Source organism: Trematosphaeria pertusa (genome assembly GCF_010094035.1).
Source record: "Trematosphaeria pertusa strain CBS 122368 unplaced genomic scaffold BU26scaffold_1, whole genome shotgun sequence".
In the NCBI taxonomy this organism is placed as follows: Eukaryota; Fungi; Ascomycota; class Dothideomycetes; order Pleosporales; family Trematosphaeriaceae; genus Trematosphaeria; species Trematosphaeria pertusa.
This window is the reverse complement of record NW_022987212.1, coordinates 1330328-1352482: the sequence shown is the minus strand read 5'-3', so window position 1 is coordinate 1352482 and position 22155 is coordinate 1330328. Positions and strand designations below refer to the sequence as shown.

General features: G+C 54.9%; 11 protein-coding genes across 11 annotated transcripts; 6 read left to right on the top strand and 5 right to left on the bottom strand.

Moving 5' to 3' along the window:
* Positions 1-79: 79 nt before the first annotated feature.
* Positions 80-1023, bottom strand: BU26DRAFT_598798 (uncharacterized protein; the record flags this gene model as incomplete). The annotated part of the gene is made up of 1 exon (XM_033835051.1): positions 80-1023. Exon 1 carries the CDS (start codon positions 935-937, stop codon positions 80-82), a length of 858 nt encoding a protein of 285 aa, XP_033691000.1. The 5' UTR covers positions 938-1023.
* Positions 1024-1169: 146 nt separating this feature from the next.
* BU26DRAFT_545466 (P-loop containing nucleoside triphosphate hydrolase protein) lies at positions 1170-3857 on the bottom strand. Its single transcript, XM_033831785.1, has 3 exons — positions 3691-3857; positions 1595-3633; positions 1170-1543 (listed from the first exon to the last, which is right to left on the bottom strand). The coding sequence occupies exons 1-3, from the start codon at positions 3821-3823 to the stop codon at positions 1427-1429; spliced, it is 2289 nt and encodes a 762-aa protein (XP_033690999.1). The 5' UTR covers positions 3824-3857; the 3' UTR covers positions 1170-1426.
* A 226-nt stretch (positions 3858-4083) lies between these two features.
* BU26DRAFT_526577 (arginine N-methyltransferas-like protein) lies at positions 4084-6710 on the top strand (the record flags this gene model as incomplete). The annotated part of the gene is made up of 4 exons (XM_033830712.1): positions 4084-4200; positions 4244-4835; positions 4954-6476; positions 6534-6710. 4 exons carry the CDS (start codon positions 4084-4086, stop codon positions 6708-6710), a joined length of 2409 nt encoding a protein of 802 aa, XP_033690998.1.
* Positions 6711-6898: 188 nt separating this feature from the next.
* On the top strand, positions 6899-7621 carry BU26DRAFT_13038 (DUF423-domain-containing protein). Its single transcript, XM_033819658.1, has 2 exons — positions 6899-7150; positions 7261-7621. The coding sequence occupies exons 1-2, from the start codon at positions 7013-7015 to the stop codon at positions 7495-7497; spliced, it is 375 nt and encodes a 124-aa protein (XP_033690997.1). The 5' UTR covers positions 6899-7012; the 3' UTR covers positions 7498-7621.
* Positions 7622-8499: 878 nt separating this feature from the next.
* On the top strand, positions 8500-9129 carry BU26DRAFT_498731 (uncharacterized protein; the record flags this gene model as incomplete). The annotated part of the gene is made up of 1 exon (XM_033826359.1): positions 8500-9129. One exon carries the CDS (start codon positions 8500-8502, stop codon positions 9127-9129), a length of 630 nt encoding a protein of 209 aa, XP_033690996.1.
* A 399-nt stretch (positions 9130-9528) lies between these two features.
* Positions 9529-11238, top strand: BU26DRAFT_512919 (uncharacterized protein; the record flags this gene model as incomplete). The annotated part of the gene is made up of 1 exon (XM_033827503.1): positions 9529-11238. A coding segment is annotated over exon 1 (1097 nt), but the record flags the coding sequence as incomplete, so codon positions are not given.
* Positions 11239-11632: 394 nt separating this feature from the next.
* Positions 11633-12882, top strand: BU26DRAFT_444480 (putative RTA1 domain protein). The gene is made up of 3 exons (XM_033824568.1): positions 11633-11933; positions 12026-12529; positions 12625-12882. Exons 1-3 carry the CDS (start codon positions 11780-11782, stop codon positions 12843-12845), a joined length of 879 nt encoding a protein of 292 aa, XP_033690994.1. The 5' UTR covers positions 11633-11779; the 3' UTR covers positions 12846-12882.
* A 619-nt stretch (positions 12883-13501) lies between these two features.
* On the bottom strand, positions 13502-15326 carry BU26DRAFT_498728 (uncharacterized protein; the record flags this gene model as incomplete). The annotated part of the gene is made up of 3 exons (XM_033826358.1): positions 13502-14315; positions 14363-15190; positions 15262-15326. 3 exons carry the CDS (start codon positions 15324-15326, stop codon positions 13502-13504), a joined length of 1707 nt encoding a protein of 568 aa, XP_033690993.1.
* A 1174-nt stretch (positions 15327-16500) lies between these two features.
* On the top strand, positions 16501-16774 carry BU26DRAFT_512916 (uncharacterized protein; the record flags this gene model as incomplete). Its single annotated transcript, XM_033827502.1, has 1 exon — positions 16501-16774. A coding segment is annotated over exon 1 (160 nt), but the record flags the coding sequence as incomplete, so codon positions are not given.
* Positions 16775-17612: 838 nt separating this feature from the next.
* BU26DRAFT_498727 (CFEM-domain-containing protein) lies at positions 17613-18226 on the bottom strand (the record flags this gene model as incomplete). The annotated part of the gene is made up of 2 exons (XM_033826357.1): positions 17613-18092; positions 18146-18226. The coding sequence occupies 2 exons, from the start codon at positions 18224-18226 to the stop codon at positions 17613-17615; spliced, it is 561 nt and encodes a 186-aa protein (XP_033690991.1).
* Positions 18227-19192: 966 nt separating this feature from the next.
* BU26DRAFT_12998 (uncharacterized protein) lies at positions 19193-20081 on the bottom strand. The gene has a single exon (XM_033819654.1). The coding sequence runs from the start codon at positions 19969-19971 to the stop codon at positions 19477-19479; it is 495 nt and encodes a 164-aa protein (XP_033690990.1). The 5' UTR covers positions 19972-20081; the 3' UTR covers positions 19193-19476.
* Positions 20082-22155: the final 2074 nt, after the last annotated feature.

Below are 22155 nucleotides of genomic sequence, written 5' to 3'. Positions count from 1 at the left end.
TCCGGCGCGCATCTTGTGGTCATCCAAAGCCACAGCACTCGCGGTTCAAACCTCATCATCGATTCCCAACCGCATCCTCTCAATCCAGCTCTACAACCCCCTGCGCATTCCGCCGCTCCGCCCCCGCCCCACTCCTCATCGCACTCTTCCCCTTCCTCGCCGCCCCCATCTCCACCGCCCCCCTCATCTGCTCCCTCTCCTCCCCCTCCCCCAGCAAACTCGCCTCCACCCTCAAAAACCCCTTTCCCTTCGCCCCACCCCTGGCATCCCAATCCCTAATCCTGCACCTAACTTCCCTCCCCACATGCACCTTCTCGCCGTCGCCATCGACCCACCAGCCGCCCTCGTCGCTAATCCGCCCGTCCCAGCCCTTCTTGTTCCTATTCGCAGCCTCCTGATGCCAGGTCCACGACGCGGGCAGCGAGGCGTGCAGGATGGAGATCGGGAACGTGTTCAGGTGCGCGAGCGTGACGTGCGAGGCCGAGGCGTGCGTCAGCACGCAGGGGATCCAGGCGTGCGGCGCGGGGCGGAAGACGAGCAGCGAGGCGGTGGCCCAGAGGAAGGGGGAGGCGTATTCGTCGATTTGCTGGAGGAGGAGGAGGTTGTCGTCTGAGTCTTCACTTGCAGTCGCGTCTTGGTGCGCAGCAGCTGCGTGGTGGTGTCGAGATTTCCGCGACGACGACGACTTTGCTTGTTGTGTGGATGTAGATGTGCTAGTAGAAGCGCGCGGCGGCTCGTCGCTGAGCTGTACGTCTTCGTAGGCGAGCACCACGCCTTTTACGGCTGGGTAGTAGGTGAGCAGGAGCGGTGAGAAGACGGAGGCGCAGATTGCGGGGAGCGGGCTGTTTAGCGAGGCGGGCGGGAGGGGGACGTAGAGGGAGATGCGTTCGATGTGGAGGAGGGAGTAATCGTCATGGGTCGTTTCGATTGGTGCCATTTTGATAGGAGATTTTAAGAGAGCGGGTGGGGGGGAGCGTTTGCGACTCTGCGGTCGCGACGAGATGGAGCTCAAAAAAAGTTCGGGATGTCGGAGTTTAGGAGAGACAAAACGCCGACAGGATGCCGATTTCGCGGGTGTGTGGTTAGTCAGCACATGCGGAGAAGCACGTGAAGCGTCACGATGCAGAGCTTCGTAGAGTTAGGAAAGATTATTAAGCGAAAATGCATTCCGCGAGGTGGACGTTTTGCGCATGTCCTTTTACATGTCTATATCTATCCCGCCAGAGGGGGACACCTGAGCCCTACTCATACACCGAAACCGTCTGTCGCCTAACCTACACCAATCCCAATACCAGTCCTTTCGTTACCCTCGCGATGGTTCATAGATACCATGGTGGGGTGTCTCGTGTTCTTTGACCAAAATACATATGACAATCGAAACGGGAAGCATTTGTAGTGCAGGAGGGGAACTGCTCCCTACGAAGCACTATCGTCTGCCCTTTTCGGCCTCCTTCCGCTCCATCTTAGTGACCACTCGCTGCAAGGCTTGCTTGATCTCGCCCTTTTTGAAGGTCGCAAGGTCGTAGTAATTTGGAGCAATATCCTGTGGATCGTTAGCGTCATGACTATGTGTTGGGGATTTGTGGGAACTTACCAATAGCCACTCTGGCTTCACCGCAGTAACCGTCCGGATGTAGTTCTTCGTAGTGAGCACGAATTCGTTGTAAACGACCCATTCGCTGTCCTGGGCCAGGACTGTACTCGGATGCAACAAGACGTTCTGCTCGTCCTTGACGGTCGTGTAAGTCTTGCCGTTGCCCTCCCGCTTCGCGACCTGCATAAAGAAGCCAGCCACGAGCGCTCGGCGAATATTCTCGTAGTACTTTTTATTCTCGAACGGCGTCGACATGAGCTCCAGCTCCTCGCGCTCCATTATACGCTTCAGCTGCAGGCGGACGTTGTCGGCTTGTTGCAGGGCTCGATAGGATAGGAAGTGGTCATGGCACCACTGCTTGGGATTCGCTTGCGCATCGTCGCTCTTGAATGCGTGATACACGTTGAGCATGGTGAGATGATCGCCGTCGGGGTGCGCAAAGAGATCCTTCATCTCATCCGCTCGTTTCCGGTTGCTGGCTGGCCTCACGAAGATTTGAGGCACAGAGAGCAGTGCGGTCAGGGACAAGATCTCGTTCGAGCAGTAAAACTCCGGGGATGTAACAAGCATGACAGCCAATGCAGGATCCAAGGGGAACTCGGAGGCCAGTCTGCCTAGGGTAGTCAACTCTCCCTCGTCATCCAGACAAGCCAGATAATTGAGCTCTTCCAGCGCGCGCATCAGCGTCTCAGGCGCCGGTGGGTCCATGAGGTCGAAGTGGACCAGGTCATCGATACCCAGCTTCTTTAACTCTAGCACGGTGCTTGCTAGATTCGATCGGAGCACCTCAGGATACGTCTGCTCAATGAGCTCTTTCTTAAACGCAGATTCGGTGTATAACCGGAAACACTTGCCAGGCCTAGTACGACCGGCACGACCGGCTCGCTGCTGTGCAGAGGCTTTTGAAATAGGCGAAACCAGCAGAGACTCAACTCGAATGCGCGGATTATACACCTTCTGCTTGCTGAAACCGGGGTCCACGACATACACGATTCCGTCGATGGTGAGCGACGTTTCGGCGATGTTGGTAGAGACGATGCACTTTCGTCCAGGTCGGCCGCCCGGTTTGAGCGGCGGCGGTGCCGGGCTGAAGATCTTCTGCTGTTGCGCAGGGGGCAGTGTTCCGTAGAGGGGGTACACAGTAAGAGGTCCAGCGGCGTCTTCCCTGATGAGATCCTGTGTCTCCAGGTTGATTTTTCTGCAGGCATCCTCAATCTCCTCTTCTCCGGTAAGGAACAGCAGGATGTCGCCCTCCTCTTCCGTAGCGTGGATCTGCAACACGGTGCGCAGTGCAGCCTCCACGTAATCTCGCTCTGGCGCCGGCGTGTAGAAGATCTCGACGGGGTGGGTGCGTCCAGGCACGGCAAGCAGCGGCGCATTGTGGAAGTATTTCTGGAACTTGGTCGCATCGAGGGTGGCGCTCATGATGATGAGCTTCAAGTCCGGGCGCCTCAGAACCACCTCTTTCAACAGACCCATGAGAATATCCGTGGCAAGCGTGCGCTCGTGGGCTTCGTCGAGAATGATGGTGCTATACCTCGTGAGGTTGTTATCGTGCATGGCTTCCCGTAGCAACATTCCGTCCGTCATGTACTTGAGGATGGTGCTCGGGCTGGTCTTGTCCTCAAAACGAATGCTGTAACCAACCTCGGCCCCGAGCTCCACGTCCAGTTCCTCGGCGACACGCTGGGCAACGGACATTGCGGCGACTCGACGGGGCTGCGTACAGGCGACCATCTTCGCATTCAGCTGCGGGAGGTCGTCGAAGAGCACAAACTGAGGGATCTGGGTCGTCTTTCCGGAACCGGTTTCACCGACAAAGACAAGAATCTGGCTTTCCTGGTAAAGCTTCAGGAACTCTTCTCTCTGCTGGTGGACAGGCAAGTCTCTACGCTTGTGCAGGATGCTGAAGTAGTTGTTCGACAGCGTCTTGCCGGTGAACGGGTTGATGGGGCCGTCCTCGGCGGCCTTCGCTTGCTTCGCCGTCGTCGCATGGCGCTTAAACGAGTGCAGCCGGTCGGCGGAGTTGGAGGGATCTTCTGCGGAAGTCGTTAGCACTGCGGGCGAGCGCGAGCATCGAGCGGAAGCTGGCCTACTCTTCGCCATCGGCTCGTTCCAGTGGGCAAGGTACGGGTTGCTGGCGGGGTCCAGGCTGCCGTTCCCGTTCTCCATCTTGACGCGCTTTGCGCTGGAGGTGTCGTCGGCGTCGAATTCGCGTTTGGTGGCCATGGCGGGCGTTTGTTGCGGGGAGGCGGCGGCGGTGATGGCTGGTGTCGAAAAAGTTGACGCGCCGGGGCAGGTTTCACCGCGCCGAAGCCTTGGCGGATTGGGGTCACACCGACACGCGGCGAACGAGGACAGTTTCGTCGCCAGGCACCATGTAGCAATGTACTCCGCCTTTACCATTCACTCTTCCTCTCCACTCGGTATTACTAACCTGTGTGTGTGCTCTCGCGCCCGATTAGCAGCTACCTCCCCAGCAGGGCGCCATGGACTCTCCGCGCGCCATGGGCGAGGTGTTGCCCATGTTCTACGTGGGCGAACACGAGACGAAGCGGCCGCTGCCCGTGTCGACGGAGCTCGTCCAGCACGCCCAGGATCTGGGGGTGAGTATTGCGAGCTTTCAAAGAACTGCGCTAACTGCCCCAGTATGACATGCTCACCACCCCCATCACGAATGCCCGCTTCCACTCGCGCGTCCTGAGCCTTCTGAGCTCCTACAGCCAGGCAATCTCCGACGCAACCCCTCAATCGCAGCCGTGGCCGCTGATACCTGCGCTGGAGAATGTCGATACGCCTTTGATACCCAGTGATACCATCTCGCAGCTCCTCGCATTCACAAGCTCTTGGATAGATTTAGGGTCGCCCGATCCTGTGATAGCATACCTATCGCGGCAGGTGTTTAATCTGGAGATTGCGTATGCCGCATTCTGTGGGGCCATCACAGTAGTTGTGCCAGGGCCACGGCTGTCGCAGGGCTCAAATGGCATCTCTCAATATGCTCGAGCCATCAAGCAGGCTCTGTCGACGGGAGCCTACATCCAGCTTCACATACTGATGCCTATGGACGGAGCCGGGGCTGCTCGCGAAGAAGAGGGCCTGGGACATCTCGCACGCTTTGCTCGACCGGAGTATGACCAACAAGGAGGCACTCAGACAAGGACTTTGGCCCCTTTCAGCGCATGGGATGCATGGAACACGATCCGGTCCATCTGTAAATACCACAACAGGCTGTCAGTGGGTAAGCCTGGAATCCATCTCTTGTCCTCTATACATTCGCCGAACCTAACTTGCAGTTCTACGGCTTGAGTCTTGGTCCGAATTACTTGGTACCTCGTCTGGGTTCTAACTTCTGCTAGCGCTCGAACTACCCCGTAGGCTTCCCTCATCAGCGCTTCAGTCACGGTGGTATTCTGAGCCAGTGCGCCTCGTGAACATCCCCGCCACATCTTTTCTCGTCAATGGCCGGGGTTCATTCGTCCTCTCCAAGGCACACCAGCTCTTCATCTTCCGCTGCATGCGGCTGAAGAACGCACCATGGATCCTTCTTACAGACATAGGCCCAATCCCCGGTGTAGATGACCCAGACATGATCATGTCCTTCTCCACCGGTCACCTCTCACCCGGCGTCGCAGCCGATGCGCCCAGCCCCCGCTCTTCCATGTCAGCCTCGCCCACTCCCGCCGAAGCCGCGCAGATAGCGAAGAAAATCGGGAAGAAGAGCAGCAACAATGATCCAACACCTCATCTAAGCTACCTCCGGTATCTACAACGCAATCAGCCTCCCAAAAACCAGATCGAAAGATTTGGCGGCGGCTTCCAGGACTATCTACAGAGCCCGCTGCAGCCGCTGACGGACAACCTCGAGTCGATAACCTACGAAGTGTTTGAGAAGGATCCGATCAAGTACGCTTGGTATGAGGAAGCTATTGCTCAGGCGCTGCGAGATTGGCAGCATCAACAAAAGTCCACCAGCTCAGAAGATGGCACAGTTGTCATTGCCGTAGTAGGCTCCGGCCGCGGCCCTCTCGTCACTCGTGCCCTGAACGCAAGCGAGACCACCGGTGTCCCGGTGCGCGTCTACGCTATCGAGAAGAATCCCAACGCATACGTACTTCTACTTCGCCACAACGCAGAGAGCTGGGGGGGACAGGTCACGGTTGTGAAGACCGATATGCGAGCCTGGAAGGGCCCTACGCTGGAAGATGGCTCCTTTGGCAAGGTCGACATTCTGGTCAGCGAGCTGCTCGGAAGCTTCGCGGACAACGAGCTATCTCCTGAGTGCCTGGACGGTGTGCAGCATGTGCTAAATCCCGAGCATGGTATCTCGATACCAGCAAGTTATACAGCGCACTTCACGCCTCTCTCGACGCCAAAGATTTGGGCAGATCTCTTCCACAGGAGTACAAATGTTGACGCGAACGCGTTTGAGATACCTTGGGTCGTCATGCTCTCGCAAATCGACTATCTCTCCACGCAACCCAACCAGCCAGATGTCCCTAAACAGTTCTCGGACGGCACCAAGATGAATCACTTCAAGCTGGAACCGCCGCTAGCGCCGATTATCCATACCGCATGGGAGTTCTCGCATCCACTACCTCCCACCGTCCTCGTTCAATCTTCGTTACGTCGCGGGGGCTCCGCAATTGGTGGCGGGGGCGGATTCACTGGTGGAGACGGTGCTAATGAACATAACACGCGCTTTTGTAAGGTCATCTTCCCGATTCAGGAGCAGGGTGTGTGCCATGGGCTGGGTGGCTATTTTGAGACCGTCTTGTACAGCGGGTCCGAAGGTGCTGTGGAGTTAAGCACGAATCCGGTCACTATGGATGATAAGAGCAAGGATATGATCTCCTGGTTCCCTATCTTTTTCCCTTTGAAGGTAATTTCTTCTCTTTTACCAGTTCCGCAGTCGACAGTGGTTAACGAATGCCTACAGACACCAATCCACCTTCCAGCAAACTCTGAGATGGAAGTCAGCATGTGGCGACAAACAGACGACCGGAAGGTATGGTACGAATGGCTTGTCGAGAGCTTCGTCACGATCAACGGTCACAGAGTGCACTTGGGCGTCTCTGATCTGCATTCTAGCAAGGCGAATGGATGCATGATGTAGGGCGTTGGGCAGGTCGGCGCATAGCCAATAGTCGGCATTGCCTGCTGTCAATGGGAGGCCCTCTGTGCTATAGCAGACGAGATATTTATTGTCTTCTTGACCTCCAGTCAAGGCTGAATTGAAAATAGTCCATCAATTGCAAGACCGCACAGACCACCTCGCACCTCCGAAACTCCGCAACCCGAGCGCTCAAGCTCCCCCTCCACAGCCTGACATCCAACGTCAGCTCCCCTCCCCACCACATCACACAGCCAAATCCTTATACTCCCGCCCTGCATATCAATTGAGAAGATCTGACGAAAATGCTGCCCTTCTGGACAATCGGCTGCCTCTACGGCGCCTCCAGCGTCATGCTCGGCGCATTCGGTGCGCACGGCCTGAAGAAACGCATCGCAGATCCCCAGCGCATAGCGAACTGGAGTACGGCGGCGCAGTACCAGGTCCGTCTCTCTCTCTCACTTATATTTCCTCCGCGTTGTACCCTCCTCTCTCTCCTTCCCCCTCCTTCCCTCTGCCATCCTCTACCTGGACCGGTCGCTAACACACACAGCTCATCCACTCCGCCGCCCTAACCTTCGCCTCGGTCGCCGCCCCCGGCAACACGCTCGCCATGTCGCTCTTCACTGCCGGCATGACCATGTTCAGCGGGAGCTTGTACCTGCTCACGCTGGACCCGCAGCGGTGGAAGTTTATGGGCCCCGTGACGCCGCTGGGTGGACTGTGTTTGATTGGGGGATGGGTGGCGTTGGCTGTTACGAAGAGGCCGGTGTGGCCGAGGGCGAGGTAGAGGGGGATGGAGAGAGTGAGTGGCTGGCAGAGGATTGTATGTACGATACACTAGGTGTGAGGACGCGGGTAGAAGGGAGTGTATGATAATATGCTTGGGGGAGAGCAGGGGAGGGAGGATGTGTATAATATGCACACGGAAGGGGTAGAAAAGTGTCGAGCACCCGAGCAGCGGCGCGGCAAGTGCTTAGGAGGGGCTGGTGGTGTCTCCAGGATGGTGTAAACATGGCTGGCTGGCAGGCCACATCTTCACTCCACATATATTTCCTCTAGGTATAATTCTAAGGCCAATTTTGATCTGATCCGCTGCAGGCTTCCGATTCTAGCGCTTGTCTTGCGCGATAGAGCGTTATTGCTTTCTTGCTCACTGAGCGAGCGCTTCTTGCACATTGCTGGCTCATTGACCGAATCCCACGAAGCGTCCTCTCTCTCCGCCATCCCCTCGTAAAACAAACAGTGAGCAATTCCACCCGCTAATCAATAACATCGGGTTTAATACATGCTATCGCTGCGCAGGTTGAAACTCACCCCGTTCCGTTCGAAACTTCGAAGCGCCAAGCATCCGCGAAACACTTTGTAGGAAACACCCCGAACCTTGACCACCGAGGCCATATCCGGATTCAAAAATAGATGGTTCCTTCTAATGGCTTTACTTCCGGCTCGATGTGACACAGGATATCCCCGGATATGCTGGGGTTGGCGGCCCTTTTCTTACACACTGTCCAGCATGTTTCCTCTCGATGCGATATGGCTGTGCGAGAGTGGAGCAGTACACATGCATGGCGTAGAAGCAGTCGTGGATTCTTCTTCTTAGCGGTGGGCCCTTCTGCAATAGACCCGTTAGCGCCTAGACAAACCCCTATTTACATATAGAGCAGAGGAAGCTTTCACTTTCCAACCGCAGCTCAACCGGCTCTGACCTGTCTTTGCTTCTCCTTTTGAGCTACGCTCATTCCCACAGTAGTCTCTTTAATCCTTTCTTTTCTTTTCCTTTCCAAGAGCAATGGTGCGCATACACACTCTTTCTCTCCTCTTCTTCCTCCTTCTCTCGCCCGCGCTGTGTTTTCCAATCTTTCGTCCTCCTGATTACTTCTGGAAACGGTTCTTCCAGCCACAGCTGGTGGGTCGACAAGTCGCACAGCAGAATTCAACGGTGGAAGGGAATAACACGAATGTGAACGGGACGTTTAGTCCTACGAATGGCCAGGACGGGAACGGCGTTGGGTACGCGGGGACGGGGAATGATATCGATACAGGTATCCACACTCCTTCCTTCTATTATTGTTCTTTGACTATACGCTCTTTCACCATCCACACTTTCACCACACTCTTTCACCATACCCCTTCACCACCCAGTCAGCTAACACCCCCTGTCTTCCTAGGTGACGACTTCGACATCGGCGACGGCAACCTCACCCTCGCTCCAAACAGCTCGCTCGAAATCGGCGACCGGATTACAAACATCAACCTGCCGCTTAATATGTCGGAGATACTTGCAGCCGGTATCAGTCGCGGGTTTTCGACGAATGCGACAGGCGGGAGAGAGCTTACTATTGATATTGCGATGAGGATGACGATTTCGGAGAGGGGTGGCGAGAGAAATGTTACGTTGGGTGGGGAAGGGGGGAGGTGAGTGGGATGGATTGGGGGATGGATCGGAGGAATAGTACGGAATTGTGGTATTGGAGAAGTCGGTTTTGGGGCAGTGATTGGACCTCTTTTTCGTCCGTCTCGCATGGCTTTATCATACTCTTTATTCCTTCTCCTCCCTCCGACCTCGTCTACTAGTCGAACAATGCTGACTACTCAATCGTATCGACGCACTCCTCGATCGTCTGATACTCGGCATCTGCATCAAAGATACAGCAAGTAAAATATTGCGCTGCAGCGTTGTGGTTCCTCCTTGCTGACTCTTTGAAATCTGACGGTTTTGTATCGTAAATGTGCTTATGCGATGTTCCTAATGCGCTTTGTGAATCGCTTCCCCTCCCCGCGCCAAGCACTCTCAACCCTCCTCCTATTGACTGTACCGCTGCCAAAAAGCTTGTTGCTCAACCAATGTCGTGTATCATGCCACTGCAAGTGACCTTCTAGGGGAAGTTTGCGAGGAGCCCCAAATATATGCTAATTCGGTTTTCTGTGCTCTTGGCGACACGTCAGCTACTCGAGGCTGAGTGTGTGGGAAACTCCGGTCCTGAAAATAGGAGGAGACAGCAAAAAGGAGTACGGCTCTATACATTCAAGGGTTTTATCGCAAAATCTCGTTCCTGAATCTCGTTCTCGTTCAACGATCCCGCTTATCTACCGGCCATGCCCCAAAAGCGTCCACACCACAAATCCCGATACGGATGTGACCGCTGTCGAAAGAGGCGCGTAAAGTGCGATGAAAAGCTACCACAGTGCACGAATTGCACCAAGCGCGGCGACGAATGCTGCTTTTCCCGCCAACTATTCCAGCAATCCGACCTTCCTAACGCCACCGGTCCGCAGGCCGAATCGCTCAATGCAGCCTCTGTGGTACCTGCCGACGCGATCGGAATCTCGGAGGTGGCGCTCATGCATCACTGGTGTACGCGAACCTGTTACAGCTTTACGCCAAAAGGAGCGGAACTTTTTCGGGAGCACGTCGGTCAAGAAGCACTGCGGCACGACTATCTCATGGAAGCGCTCCTGGCATTGACATTGCTCCACATGGCAAGCGAGATGGAAGACGCCACGGCTGCCCGTCCCTTGGTCAGCGCCGCCCTCCAGTACCAGAATCGGAGCGTCTCGGGCCTCCGTTCAAATCTCAATCACATCTCACGCTCGAACTGCGACGCTGTCTTCACATGCTCCGTTCTGATCATGGTGTGCGCCGTCGTATCACCACTTCTACCCTCGGGGGGGGACGACCAACCTAAGCCGATTGCAGAGTCTATCCTAATTTTAGCCGACTTTATCAATGCCATTGCATCTATCGTCCAACTCAGTCGCCATTGGATCGTGCAGGGCCCGCTCTCTGGCGTCTTCGGCATTGTCGAACCGATGCCGTCATCCATGGACGAATGGGCTGCAGCCACAGAGTTGCGCCGCCTGATGGACACAGCTGTCTGCCCCAGTAGCTATAAACATGCCGTTTTGGAACGCGCAATACAGGCGCTGGAAAAGGCCTTTAGGAGGGAGCACTGTGCCGTTGTGTGGGTGACTAGAGTCGACTCGGAGTTCATGGAGGAGCTGCGAGGAGGTGAGCCGTTGGCGATGATGATCTTTATGCACTGGGGTGTGTTGCTGTATATCACTGATGATATGTGGTGGAAACGGTATTCAGGGTCGAGGCTTGTGGATGAGCTTTCAGCTGTGCTCCTCGGACGCAGTGAAGAGTGGGACAAGATTACAATATGGTGTCGGCAACAGGTTGAACTGTGTGAATAGAGTCTTTCATTCTTGCGGACTTTGTCGTCGAAGATGTTGTCGAGACAGTAGGAGTCAAGGTATGCACATCTCAGCAACAGCAGTCTTTCTTCATTTTCTATATTGGTTTTTGTCCTATGTGCTTTATTTAATGCGCATTAGGGGCGCGTACAGTATTCATGATTTGCTCGTAGCTGAAGAGATGTTGTATTCTTGTAATTTGTCTGTGCGCGTCTCCATCCCACGTCCCAGTCGCCGCATCAACTCCACTGCATGTCAACATGTCCATTGGCGTTAAAGAATGGAAAGAATTAAAAGAGCAATGAAGGAATACATTTGTGTAGGAAATCATGAACGTGGCGCGTTTTGCATTGGTTCTCGTTCGTCCTCGCCCTCGCCCTCGTCCGTCCTTGTGCTCGTCTGTCCTCGTTCTCGTTCCCGTTCGTTCTCGTTCTCGTTCCCAGGTCTAAGCCACGCAACCAATCACCCGCCCCCAACATGGAAGTATGCCCGGATGCCTCACGATAGCACGAACCAAGCCTTTAGAACGAGGACCCCTTAATGCAGACATATCAAAATAAGAGCCTCAGCCGCGTTCCATGACGACTGTTGCCAGCGCCGCATTCGGTCCGTCAACCTTAGGCAATCCCTTTTTGTCGAATGTCGCGAGGTTGAAGCTATACATTACCTATTAAAGCCAACATGTTCTCCCTCTCTAGAAACCCCATCGCTACTGCATTCCGGATCTCTTTCACACAGCATATCTTCTTACTATTTCATTCTAGGTCTCATTCGCACATCTCAAGTCTCATTTTTTCGCCCTCTACGACTACCATTCATATAGACCACCGACCCTATTCGACATCAACCGCACTCGAAAGCCTCATTCCATCATGGCAGGAGACGAAGAATACTACTCCTACACGCCCTCGCTCGCAGGCGCGGTAATCGCCGCCATCGTCTACTTCTTCCTCACCTCCGCCCACGTCTTCCGCCTCTACAAAACCCGGACCTGGTTCTGCATCCCCTTCATCCTCGGAGGACTATGTACGTCGAATCTTTCCTCCATCGCCCTCTTCCCACAAGATGCTCCACGTCTCGCTCTCTCTACCCATGCCAGTCACTAACACAACCCACAGTCGAAGTAGTCGGCTACTCAGCCCGAGCCCGCTCAAATGCCGACCCCGACGTGATGGCCCCCTTCCTCATGCAAGCCATCCTCATCCTCCTCGCGCCGATCCTCTTCGCCGCCTCGGTCTACATGTTCCTCGGCCGCATCATCCTCGCGACAGGCTGCGCGTCCTACTCGCTGATCCGGCCGACGTGGCTGACGAGAATCTTCGTCGGCGGCGACATCTTCTGCTTCTTTGTGCAGCTGATCGGCGCGGCGATGCTTTCGTCCGCGACCACGAAAAGCAAGCTGGACCTCGCGAACACGATCGTGCTTGTGGGCCTGTCTGCGCAGATTGTCATCTTCGGCGGGTTTATGGTAGTGGGCTTGGTGTTCCACCTGCGCATGCGGAAGAACGATCCGAAGGCGGCGCTGGACTGGAACTGGGAGAGGTATATGATGAGTCTGTATGCGGTTAGTGTCATCATTACGCTGAGGAATTTGTTTCGCGTTATCGAGTATGCGCTGGGTGGTAAGTTTTCCCCCCTCCATCCCTCCTTCCTTCCTCCACAGGCAGACGAAATGGGAGGCGTCGACACAATGGTTTACTAATTCGTTAACGCACAGACGATGGATACCTTCTGAGCAACGAGTGGCCGGTATACGTGTTTGATTTCATACCGATGTCCATCGTCATGGCAGTTTGCGTGATGTGGTATGTGGGGAAACTGGATTTTGCTTCGAACGGACGAGGAGATGTTGAGATGATGATTGACCGTACGGAGGAGAGGACGCCACGAGCTGCTCATCGTACCTCGCGTCGCGCTTCTCGGCAATACTCGACGTGACGGAGCGGGAGATAATATGGGGTTGGAAGTTTGCAAGGTATAGGCCATTCCTTTTCCTTTCCGGCATACGCACTATCCCTCTTTCTATTCTTATAACGTCTGCTAGCGTTTATAGAGTTACACATCTAATGGGTTTGCTTCTTGTAGCGCTTTAGGCTGCCTGCACATGAAACTAGAATGTTATTTAGCCATTTTTTAGAAGGGTACGAAACTGTATTGTTGCACTGTGCGTTTGAACAATAGCTGCGCTCCTGATCGCGAGAGAGGGGGCCGACTTAATAGAAACAACAACTCCAGCTCCATGTGTCGGAAAGATAAGAGAAGACCACGGGGCATTTGGACTTGATGCCGTATAGCTCTTGTTGATGGAGCTCAAACGTCAATCCGGTTTCTGCCTGCTCATGGCTTAGCAAGCCACAACCCGGGAGAAGAAGCGCCAAAAAATGCAGGGTTCGAGTTTCATGAGCATCGTAGACGCAAACGAATAGCAAGATAAATGTGGAGTCGCTTGGCGAGAAGAAAACACGCCGTGGCTAGGAAAACAGAGAAGAAAAGTAGAATGATAACTGCAAGCGAACAAGAACGCATAGAGAGCGAAGAAATGAGGCGCATTGAACCCGCGGAAACGGCACCGTCTACCAGCGCAACCAAAATGCTCACCATCTCGCGCACTCGACGCGTTCATGCCACTCGCCTTCCAGTCCATGCGGCTTTTGCAGAATGACTAGCTTCGCTCTTCGCCTCGCCTTATCGATATCCGGAGTGACACTATGTACCCTCATATTCTCGTGTATATCCTCGGGTCGCTTGATCCTCGCAGGCGGAGGGTATTGTTCGTATAGCTGACCCTCTTCGATCTCGATGACCCGCTTTGCGATCGCCGCTTGAATGGGACCCACCCATACGCCTTCCTGTGCGGGGTGTTCGAGCAATGCTACGGCGCGCCGACGAAGTGTCCCGTCCCGAGACTTGAGGGCCGTCCAATAGAGCGCGAATATGACGCCGCTGTCAAGGCAGAAGAATGGACGAAGACACTGCCTGGGCATCCCCTTTTCTAGCGCTGGTGTCGACGTGTTCGAAGGGTCGGCTGTGGAATTGGACGATTGTCCACGTTCAGATGTTGTAGAAGAACCAGACTCACTTGCGCCCTCCTCGTCACTCGAGCTCGTGCGGTGCTTGAGTTCGGCGGTCAAGTTGACGATGCCTTCAAAGGCCCACTGGTAGTTGTCGTGGACGCATTCTTCAATATCGAGACAGCTTTCTGACAGCAAAAGGCCAGTTCTGTTATGGAGGCGCATAATCGTGAGCTTGTCGTAGTCATGTTGTCGCTCTGTTGTAGCAAGCAATGGTTGAATAGCGCTTTCCCATCGCAGGAATTGGTGATACAAGACGCACTTCTCAGCGAGAATGTCAGCCGGAATGGGGCGAACGCACTGGTTTCGATAAATATCCGAGTACATATTGAGGAATCTGTATGTGATGAGTCTTAGCTCTCAATCGGAAGTGTCCATGCTTACCGGTGGAGACGGTTCGCTAGCAACAGCATTGCGTAGGATGCTTGATTAATTGTCTGAAAGCTCGACAATAGGAGTACCTCATCTTCGGTAGGTGCGGGTGAATCCCGCGAGCTGGAGTCGGAAGCCTCGTTCGTGGGTTCTCCGCCTAAGAGGCCTACGGCGGAAGCTTGAACGTCTATGCGGCTAAACATGGGGATGATCTCTTCACACAAATGAGCCTCTGCTTCAAGCCGATCGCGCTCAAGAGGGTGGACCTCGGTAGGTCGAAAGAGCGTACCCATTCTTGTCTGTGCTTCCCTCACGATCTTGAGGCATCCATCCAAATGGTGTCGTGCCGCCGTGTCGTTGCCTCGCAATATCTCTATTGAGATAAACAAAAGACCGCACATCAGAGCCTTCAACCTAGACTCCTGTACGTCCTGCGATGTCTCTTTGATCAGATTTCGGATCGCCTTGCTGTACTGTTGGGTCGCATAAGCATACTGCGGGGCCTGCGCCGCGACGGTGAGGTTGTCTCTGAAGTCTTGATGCGAGCAAGCCAGCGCGATAACGGCGTGTCGAACTGCTGCGGACGAATGGGACTCCTTGAGGACCAGTGATCCCCAATTACTTCCATCGAAGAACCACGAGAGCTCATAGACGGCATGTGTCCGGAAGTAGTCAAAATGCCGCCGGCTTCGGTCATCTTCGAATCCGTCCGTCACGGGAGGCGGCGGCGCGACTATAATGACCCACTCGCGGGTATTCTTGTAGCCTTCGCATGTGCGTCCAGTACTCAAGCACTTTTGACAAGAGGGACGTAGCTCGTCACATTTGACTCGTCGAGCCCTTTCCAAATGGGTATGTTAGTACGATCTAGCCTATAGTGGCGCAATATAGACTTATGGGACTCAACGTACTTGCATGTATTGCATCCGGTCCTAACCTTCGGATGACTGGCCCGGCTCCGTTTCTTCTGCTGCATCTTCCGTAGAATGCTCGATCGGGAAATCCAAAGAGGTTGAAGCTGATAAGATGAGAATTTCTGATTATATACGGCGTGAGAGTCTCAAGACGACCGCACATTGAACTTCCAGCTTGCTGATTAAGTGAGGTAATTCGCAGCCAAGGCTCCGCGAAAAAGAGGGCGGGGCGCCCGGTGGCCGCAAGGGTCTACCGTGGCCGCAGATGCCATGTTGGTGGAAAGGTAGCCGCAGCCATGCGCCGGCCATGCGGAGTATCCTGCGGTGTGGGCGTTGGCTGATTGTCAAGATGTAAGAAGGAAAAAGACGTGCTGAGTGGTTGATCTTGGACTTACTCATCACGAGCTAAGGACCGAAGAGGAAGTGGAGTACGAGCGGGCCAACCACAGCCTTTAAGCCCTGTACTTGGCGGGAAGCAGAACGGCGAGGCAGTCTGTGATCCCGAATCCCAAGCTTTCGGAGTGGGATCGAAGCATGCCCAGACTCCGCATCCGCTGAGGCTCAGCATGCTTGGAATACTCGAGAAGTGGCATTCCAAGATCATTTCGCTCCGACATCTTTGCAAAGCAAGGAGATCGCATCTGCAAGGCCTCGGGGCTGCGCCAAATCGACGGACAGGTACCGTTGTTAGGGAAGGTCACTGAGTGAAGCTCCTCTAGCCCTATAGCTACACTCCAGACTGGAGCATTTGCTCGAAATGGAACCGCATCTGCCTAGCAGACCCGGGAGTATGGAACCAACGTGGACGCTGGAGCTGAGATATAGGGAAAGACTGGCATTGGCGGTTTTTTGAATACTAATCCGTTAAACGGCCAGTAGTGTACCTTATTTTAAGCTTAAATCCGTGAACGCGTTGCTAGCTATGAATAGGCAAACTCTGCGTGGGGAACCGCGTCGTCCGATGCAGGCACTATGTGGCATTGGACAGGCTGACGCAGTGTTCCAGAAAAGGACACTGTTCGATTCAAGTCTGGTGGGGTCCAAAGCAGTCCCCAAGATCTGGCTTGTCGTATTATTGGGCTGTCTGCGACGGAAACGGCGTTAGGTGTAGGGGGAGATGTCTTGCATGCGGGCGTGGCCCGCAAGGCGTCTACATAGGATGATTCCTTTCTTGAGTGAGCCAATCATATCTCGATGGAGTTTTTGTAATTCTCTCCTGGAAAGGTAAAAGCATCCGCGATATATTTGCAAAGCGCAATGCAGACCATGAGGAGAAAATTGACAGACGCCGGAGTCGCCAATGCTAAGGGCTTCATCTATCCAGTAGTAACCAGTAAACATATCCTTCATCAAAAGGATGATGGCGGAGTATGCTCGTGTCCCGGATGTCACCTTGCTGGCGAACGACCTCAGCTGAGTTAGGAACGGGCCGAGGCAGACTGCGCGATGCTACACCGGCCGCGGTTTTCGTGCGTTCGCGGAGAAGGCATGCCTGGTAACGTTGGCAAACATCAGCAGTGGAATCTTGTTATCCCAAGCGGTGAGATAGCATGTGGATATAGATGGAAGACGGGAAGCCCCGGCGTGGAATGTTGGAAAACGCATGGACCACGGCCGAGCCACAGTCCAGCCACCGCACCAGCCACACGTGAAGGTAGTCGACACAGCGGAAGACCTCGCTCCAGCCATCAGGCTACGGGACTACGACATTCCCTTTCCCTTCAGCATGCCATACGCTTCGAAGTTCTCGTCAGTTGTGCCCCTACCCCCTACCACCGACCGACGCGACAAAAGTCACGCTCCATCCCACACCGCTCTTCATGATTCGGCGAGGCCTCGTTTCACGCCTTCGAGCCGCTCACCAATCTCTCGCACGACATCGTTCGCAAACACGAGCAGTGACGTAAAGCAGCCGAGGACCCCAGCCCCGCTTACGGCCCCTTAATAAGGTGACATTAAGCCTCGCGAACCAAGCATGACCACAGCTGTTGAAGAGCGCTCAACACGAAACCAACAGGCGTCGATCGTCTGACATCACATTGACATGGCTGCGCTTCGAATTGACAGCGGAGAGCTCCATGTTGAATGCGCGGTGTCTGAAGTCTCCGCGCGCTGAAGCTTCGCATCATCGGGAGTGCGCGAGGACAAAGAGAAAGGTAGAGCACGAATGCATGCATTACTATGTAAGCGATGACGAACAACCATCCTTTTATAATACACGAGATCGCTCTTCGTTCGCGCATCAACATTAAAGATCTCGTTACCGCATCCTCAAAAGCCAAAGCGCATTGCCCTTTTCCCTTGCCATGCATAAAACGGCCGTGACCATACGATCCCATGCAGGAGAATTACAAGGCAAAGAGAGCGATGGCAGCAGCGCCGAGCAGACCAGCAGCCTGGGTCATGCGAGGAGCGACACCAGGGAACTCGGAGACGGTCGGCGAAGCAGTGCCAGTGGGGGTAGTGACGTTGCCGGTAGGCGTAGGGATCACGCTGGAGCCAGCAGACGAAGCCTCGGCGCTGGTCTCTGGGGTAGCCTCAGAGGTCGGGGCCGGGGTCTCGGAGGCAGGGGCGCTGGATGCGGCCTCAGTGCTGGACGGCGCGGGAGTGCTGCTGCCACCCGGGGTCGGGACGTCGATGGTGACGCCGGCCTGCGCGCACGTCTCCTCAACCGCGGAGATGACGGTAGCCTGATCCTCAGCAGAGCATGCTCCCTGGACGCAGGGCGTGACGGCAGCGAAGAGAGTGTCGGCCTTCTGACAGTGGCAGGCGAAGTCCTGGAGATCGGAGCAGCCGTCCGAGGAGAGAGGCTCCAAGAAGCAGTTCAACTGCATTTACGGTTAGCGAATTGAAACGGCCGAGAAGTGGTAATGGCACGTACGGCGCAAGAGGGAATGTTTGAGAGCTGGGCGGTGGCAACGGAGGCCAGAGCGATGATGGTAGCGGCAGCGAAGGTCTTCATATTGGCTGGTGTAGTGGTGTTTGGGGTTGGCTAGAGGTAGTGAGCGGTCGGTGGATCTTGGTGCAGAGGGCGAACGATTGTGTTTATGAGACGTGCTGTTTTCTGCGAGGAGGCTGCAGTAGGCTTTAAATATTGGATTGCCTGCATGGCCCCAGCCCCAGCAAGGAACAGATCAATCCAGGGGCATCCATCCGTCGGCGTCACATGCGGAGCTCTTGCAGGCATTCCAACTTTTCGGAGCATCCAGAATGCTCGCCGGGAGGCGTGACCTCAGCCGCGGCAATAACCATAAGGGGTTGGAAGGCTTCCGCCTCCGCAAATGAGAACGGAGGATCGAGAAGGAGCAATTGCCATCGTTGACCAAGTCTCTGGCTGGCGATGCAAGCTTTCTATTGTTTCGGATGAAGCGAGGGTACGAGCGAAGCATCCATTGGCTACAATGCGATGTTGTTACGTTGAAAAGCTCGCCGTCGGCGAACTTTGAGGAGGGAGCGGGACGTGGCCTCAATGGGGCGACAGGCTGGTTGCCCCGGACGCCACTGCATTGGCGTCATTGGCTGGGCGCCCCTCTGGTGGCGCCGATCGCTCAGCACCTCTCGGAAGCGAACTGCAATAGGTATGGCTCGTGTCGGAAAATCTGGGGAGACTGGAAGTTCCAAGCGCGACCGTTGGCCGGGTCCTCAATGCGCGCTTGCGCAAGCCTGAGGGCAAAATCTCGCGGAGAAAAGAAGTGGGAAGAAGAGAGGCTCCCCGAAAGAAAGGCCACCGAGAAATGAGGACGAGAGGCGGAAATCGACATGGAGTCAATGTTGTACAGCGTTTGAAACCCCGCAAAGCTTCTTACCCATCCCGGTCATTCGACCGACTGGACCGCCTAGCCCGGGAAGGCGTGGGCTGATCGAGAGCCAGAAGGATGGACGCCAATTTCTTTCAAGAAATCGCGCAGGAACATCGTCCACTCACCACCTGATGGGGCACCGCAGCGGCAAGCCGCGACGTTGCACTCGGCGGGCCTGAGCCAACGAGGGTCCAGCGTGACGATGTTCGGCTAGTCCGGCGACGTGCTCCGGTTCGTGCACAAGAGGGGTACCTGCGTCTGCTTGTGCAGCATGGGTCAGAGGTCGAAGACACACGATGTTCCGGGGGTTGGCAAGGCTGAATGCGCCTGCCCACCGAGTAGAAATATAGACGTCTTCCCCGTGGGGACGCTGGTGCAATCGACTTCCACGGAGGCCATGTCGTCGGAAGAATCAACCCGGATCACGATGAGCAACGGCTCGGCTCATGCGGACGTTCCTCGGTAGCATGTGCCTGTGCCCACAGCAATATCCTGGTCGGCGCATAAATCTGGGGAAACAGGGTAGGGACTGAGCTGTCAATGATCGTCTGGGGAAACGAGCAGCAAAGAACGTCGTCGAACGAGCGCGAAATGAAGGAAGAGCGGAAAGGACCGACATCATCTTCCTCATCCTCACGGTCCGGGTCAGAACGGCGGCCTGGAGAGAGCCTGAGAGAGGCGGCAGCTGACCCTCGGCGCCGTTGCAAGAGGTCTGGGGCGGGAGTTCAGCTTGACTTCCAACCTTTGCAGCAGGATCCCGCTTGGCAGCCAACCCACGGTCGAACGAGCTGCAGTGTTGTCGAACACGGTATGCCGGGCGGAGGAAGCAGCTGGCTTCCTGCGCGATAAACACCTCGCAAGCAGGCGCACTCTGCTTCGCTCCGAGGATAAACGAATGTGCTATCATCACTGCCTATCCGTTCCGGTTGCCCAGAAGAGTAGACATATACGACCTGAACATCTGGACAACGCGGTAGCTGTCGTTTTCGACATTCGGGAGACGTCATAGTAACCACTGCCCTGAGGAGTTGTTGTCGTATCGCGTCCCAGGTCCGGCCACTGATCGCGCCAGGAATGCGCATCGCTTGCTTAACAGCGTTGAGAAGATCCTCGGGAGAAAGCTGAAGCATGATGAGGAAGAACCGCATAGAGAGCGAGGTTTGCGAGTTGACTTCTCTTGAGCGGGAGCTCTTTCCAGAGAGTCCAAGACTCGCCACATGCCTTCCAGATTCCGGTCCTACGTTCGGGCGCGGGCAATATGATCAGCACAGACAGAGCTACACCGAAGAGCCTTCATTCTCAGAAATATGAGGATAGTACTGAGGACTGGCCCCTGAGATGATTATCCGATCGCCCAACTCCGGATGGCGGAGCGCGATGTGCTTCAACGATGTTTGCGAAAGACGAAGGGGTCGGTGAGAGGCATGCGAAGAGAGTATGGAAGCACGACGACCAGGCTTAAAGCGCAGGCTCCACCCGTCAACCTTGGACGAGGCAGTCTATTGCTCTGTTCGAATGCGATGGATAGCTGACGAATGCTAGTCCTATCTTTACCTGCGGAAGGCGCCGTGTTGGTAACCGTATCCTCGCTCGCCGCAGGTCTGCTACAGCGCTTTTGCAGGATCGCTGTTAAGAATCGAGGACGACGTCGGGACCAGCCGGGAGCTCATCGGGAGGAGAGGAGCCGAAACCTCACGATGCGGCCCGCAGCCACGAGCGGCTCGAATCGAGGCTGTGCTCAAGCAGTGACACATAGCTGATGTCGATACGCCGTGGAGTGCGGTATCGCCTTTGACCCTAGAACAAGGACCCGAGAGCAATGGCTGTGTTGACGACGACAATGAGCCTCCACCTGGGTCCTTTTCCAAGCTAACTTCGACTCAGATGTGTCAATGGCCGGAGGACAGATCGCCCACGGCCTCCCAGAAGCAATATCAAGCAACCTGACGAATCGCTGGCTTGGAGATCCGGAATATAGATTGCGACATACGGCTCGGTTTGCAGGGCGTGGCTCAGCGTCTTGCGCGTCGTCTATCCGACCTGTTTCGCAGTGGTGGACCTCCAATACGGACTGTGAAATGCGCGGGGGCGGGAGCATACAACTGCCTTTGGTGGACACCGTATCCGAGCTGTACGCGCTTGGCCTGGCACAGCCACTGATCAGAGCCACTCTGGAACCACAACGATCCGGAGGCTGGTTTTGCGGCTGCTGACATCTCTTCGAACTGTTTCAGGACTACGTTCAAAGACACACTTTGCTATATTCGTGTCCCGGCTTCGTGTTAACGAGTGCGTGAGGTAACGTGCCGAATTCGGTGGCTGACACTAGGAATCTCCACCTGCTGCTCATCCCGCTGTGGAAAAGCACTAGCGGTACGCTGGAGCGCCTCAGAAAATGATTGAACAGCTCCCTGTAAAGCGGGGGTTTTTTGGTATCGTTGAGGCGAGTCCAGTTTGCAGGCTTGTAGCGTCCTCGAAAGCCCGGAGGGACGCAGAATGTTGCTCTCTAGATTCGATTTTCCGTTTTCCATCATCTTATGAAGCAAGCGTCTCTAGATGAGCAGGAGAAATCGCAGGGCACCGTTCAAATATGGAAATAACTCGATCAATAAAATAAAAAAAACGTAACGCCGAGCCGAGAGCACATTCCACGCCCTCGCGATCTCATTGCTATATATCATTTGGAGTAACAAGCTCAACTACACATCGTATTTACTAAGGCTTAGGGCGTATAACACAATAATTTAGAACTGAGGCTCTCTTGACCAGCGGCGGGAACTCTGATGCTTCTGAGCGCATCGGCTAACCAAGCCGCTGCTGTTCAATTATAACGAAAAGCCCTAGCTACAGTTCCCCTCCATTACCTCCTGTCAGTACAGACAACATCTAACACAGTAACTCATTCTTCCGTTGCATCCGTGCCATTCTGACTCGAGTTCATTGCAGCACGAAAGGGCAACCCAAAAGTGCACCGGCGACGGATGCACCGCGAATAACCCCTTGAAGTTTGAGTCTTATTTTGAGTCGTGGACCCAGTGGATAAAACTCCTTAATGGGGTTACTGGCATGCCATCAGTAACGCTTGGTTCCC

Excerpts from the sequence above, each read along its gene's own strand:
- BU26DRAFT_545466 (XM_033831785.1), bottom strand. The coding sequence starts at position 3,823 with ATGGCCACCAAACGCGAATTCGACGCCGACGACACCTCCAGCGCAAAG. Across the intron at positions 3,634-3,690 it reads GAACGAGCCGATGGCGAAGA|AAGATCCCTCCAACTCCGCC; the intron begins GTAGGCCAGCTT and ends CGACTTCCGCAG. Across the intron at positions 1,544-1,594 it reads TGAAGCCAGAGTGGCTATTG|GATATTGCTCCAAATTACTA; the intron begins GTAAGTTCCCAC and ends AACGATCCACAG.
- BU26DRAFT_13038 (XM_033819658.1), top strand. The coding sequence starts at position 7,013 with ATGCTGCCCTTCTGGACAATCGGCTGCCTCTACGGCGCCTCCAGCGTC. Across the intron at positions 7,151-7,260 it reads GTACGGCGGCGCAGTACCAG|CTCATCCACTCCGCCGCCCT; the intron begins GTCCGTCTCTCT and ends TAACACACACAG.
- BU26DRAFT_444480 (XM_033824568.1), top strand. The coding sequence starts at position 11,780 with ATGGCAGGAGACGAAGAATACTACTCCTACACGCCCTCGCTCGCAGGC. Across the intron at positions 11,934-12,025 it reads CTTCATCCTCGGAGGACTAT|TCGAAGTAGTCGGCTACTCA; the intron begins GTACGTCGAATC and ends CACAACCCACAG. Across the intron at positions 12,530-12,624 it reads TATCGAGTATGCGCTGGGTG|ACGATGGATACCTTCTGAGC; the intron begins GTAAGTTTTCCC and ends GTTAACGCACAG.
- BU26DRAFT_12998 (XM_033819654.1), bottom strand. The coding sequence starts at position 19,971 with ATGATAGCACATTCGTTTATCCTCGGAGCGAAGCAGAGTGCGCCTGCT.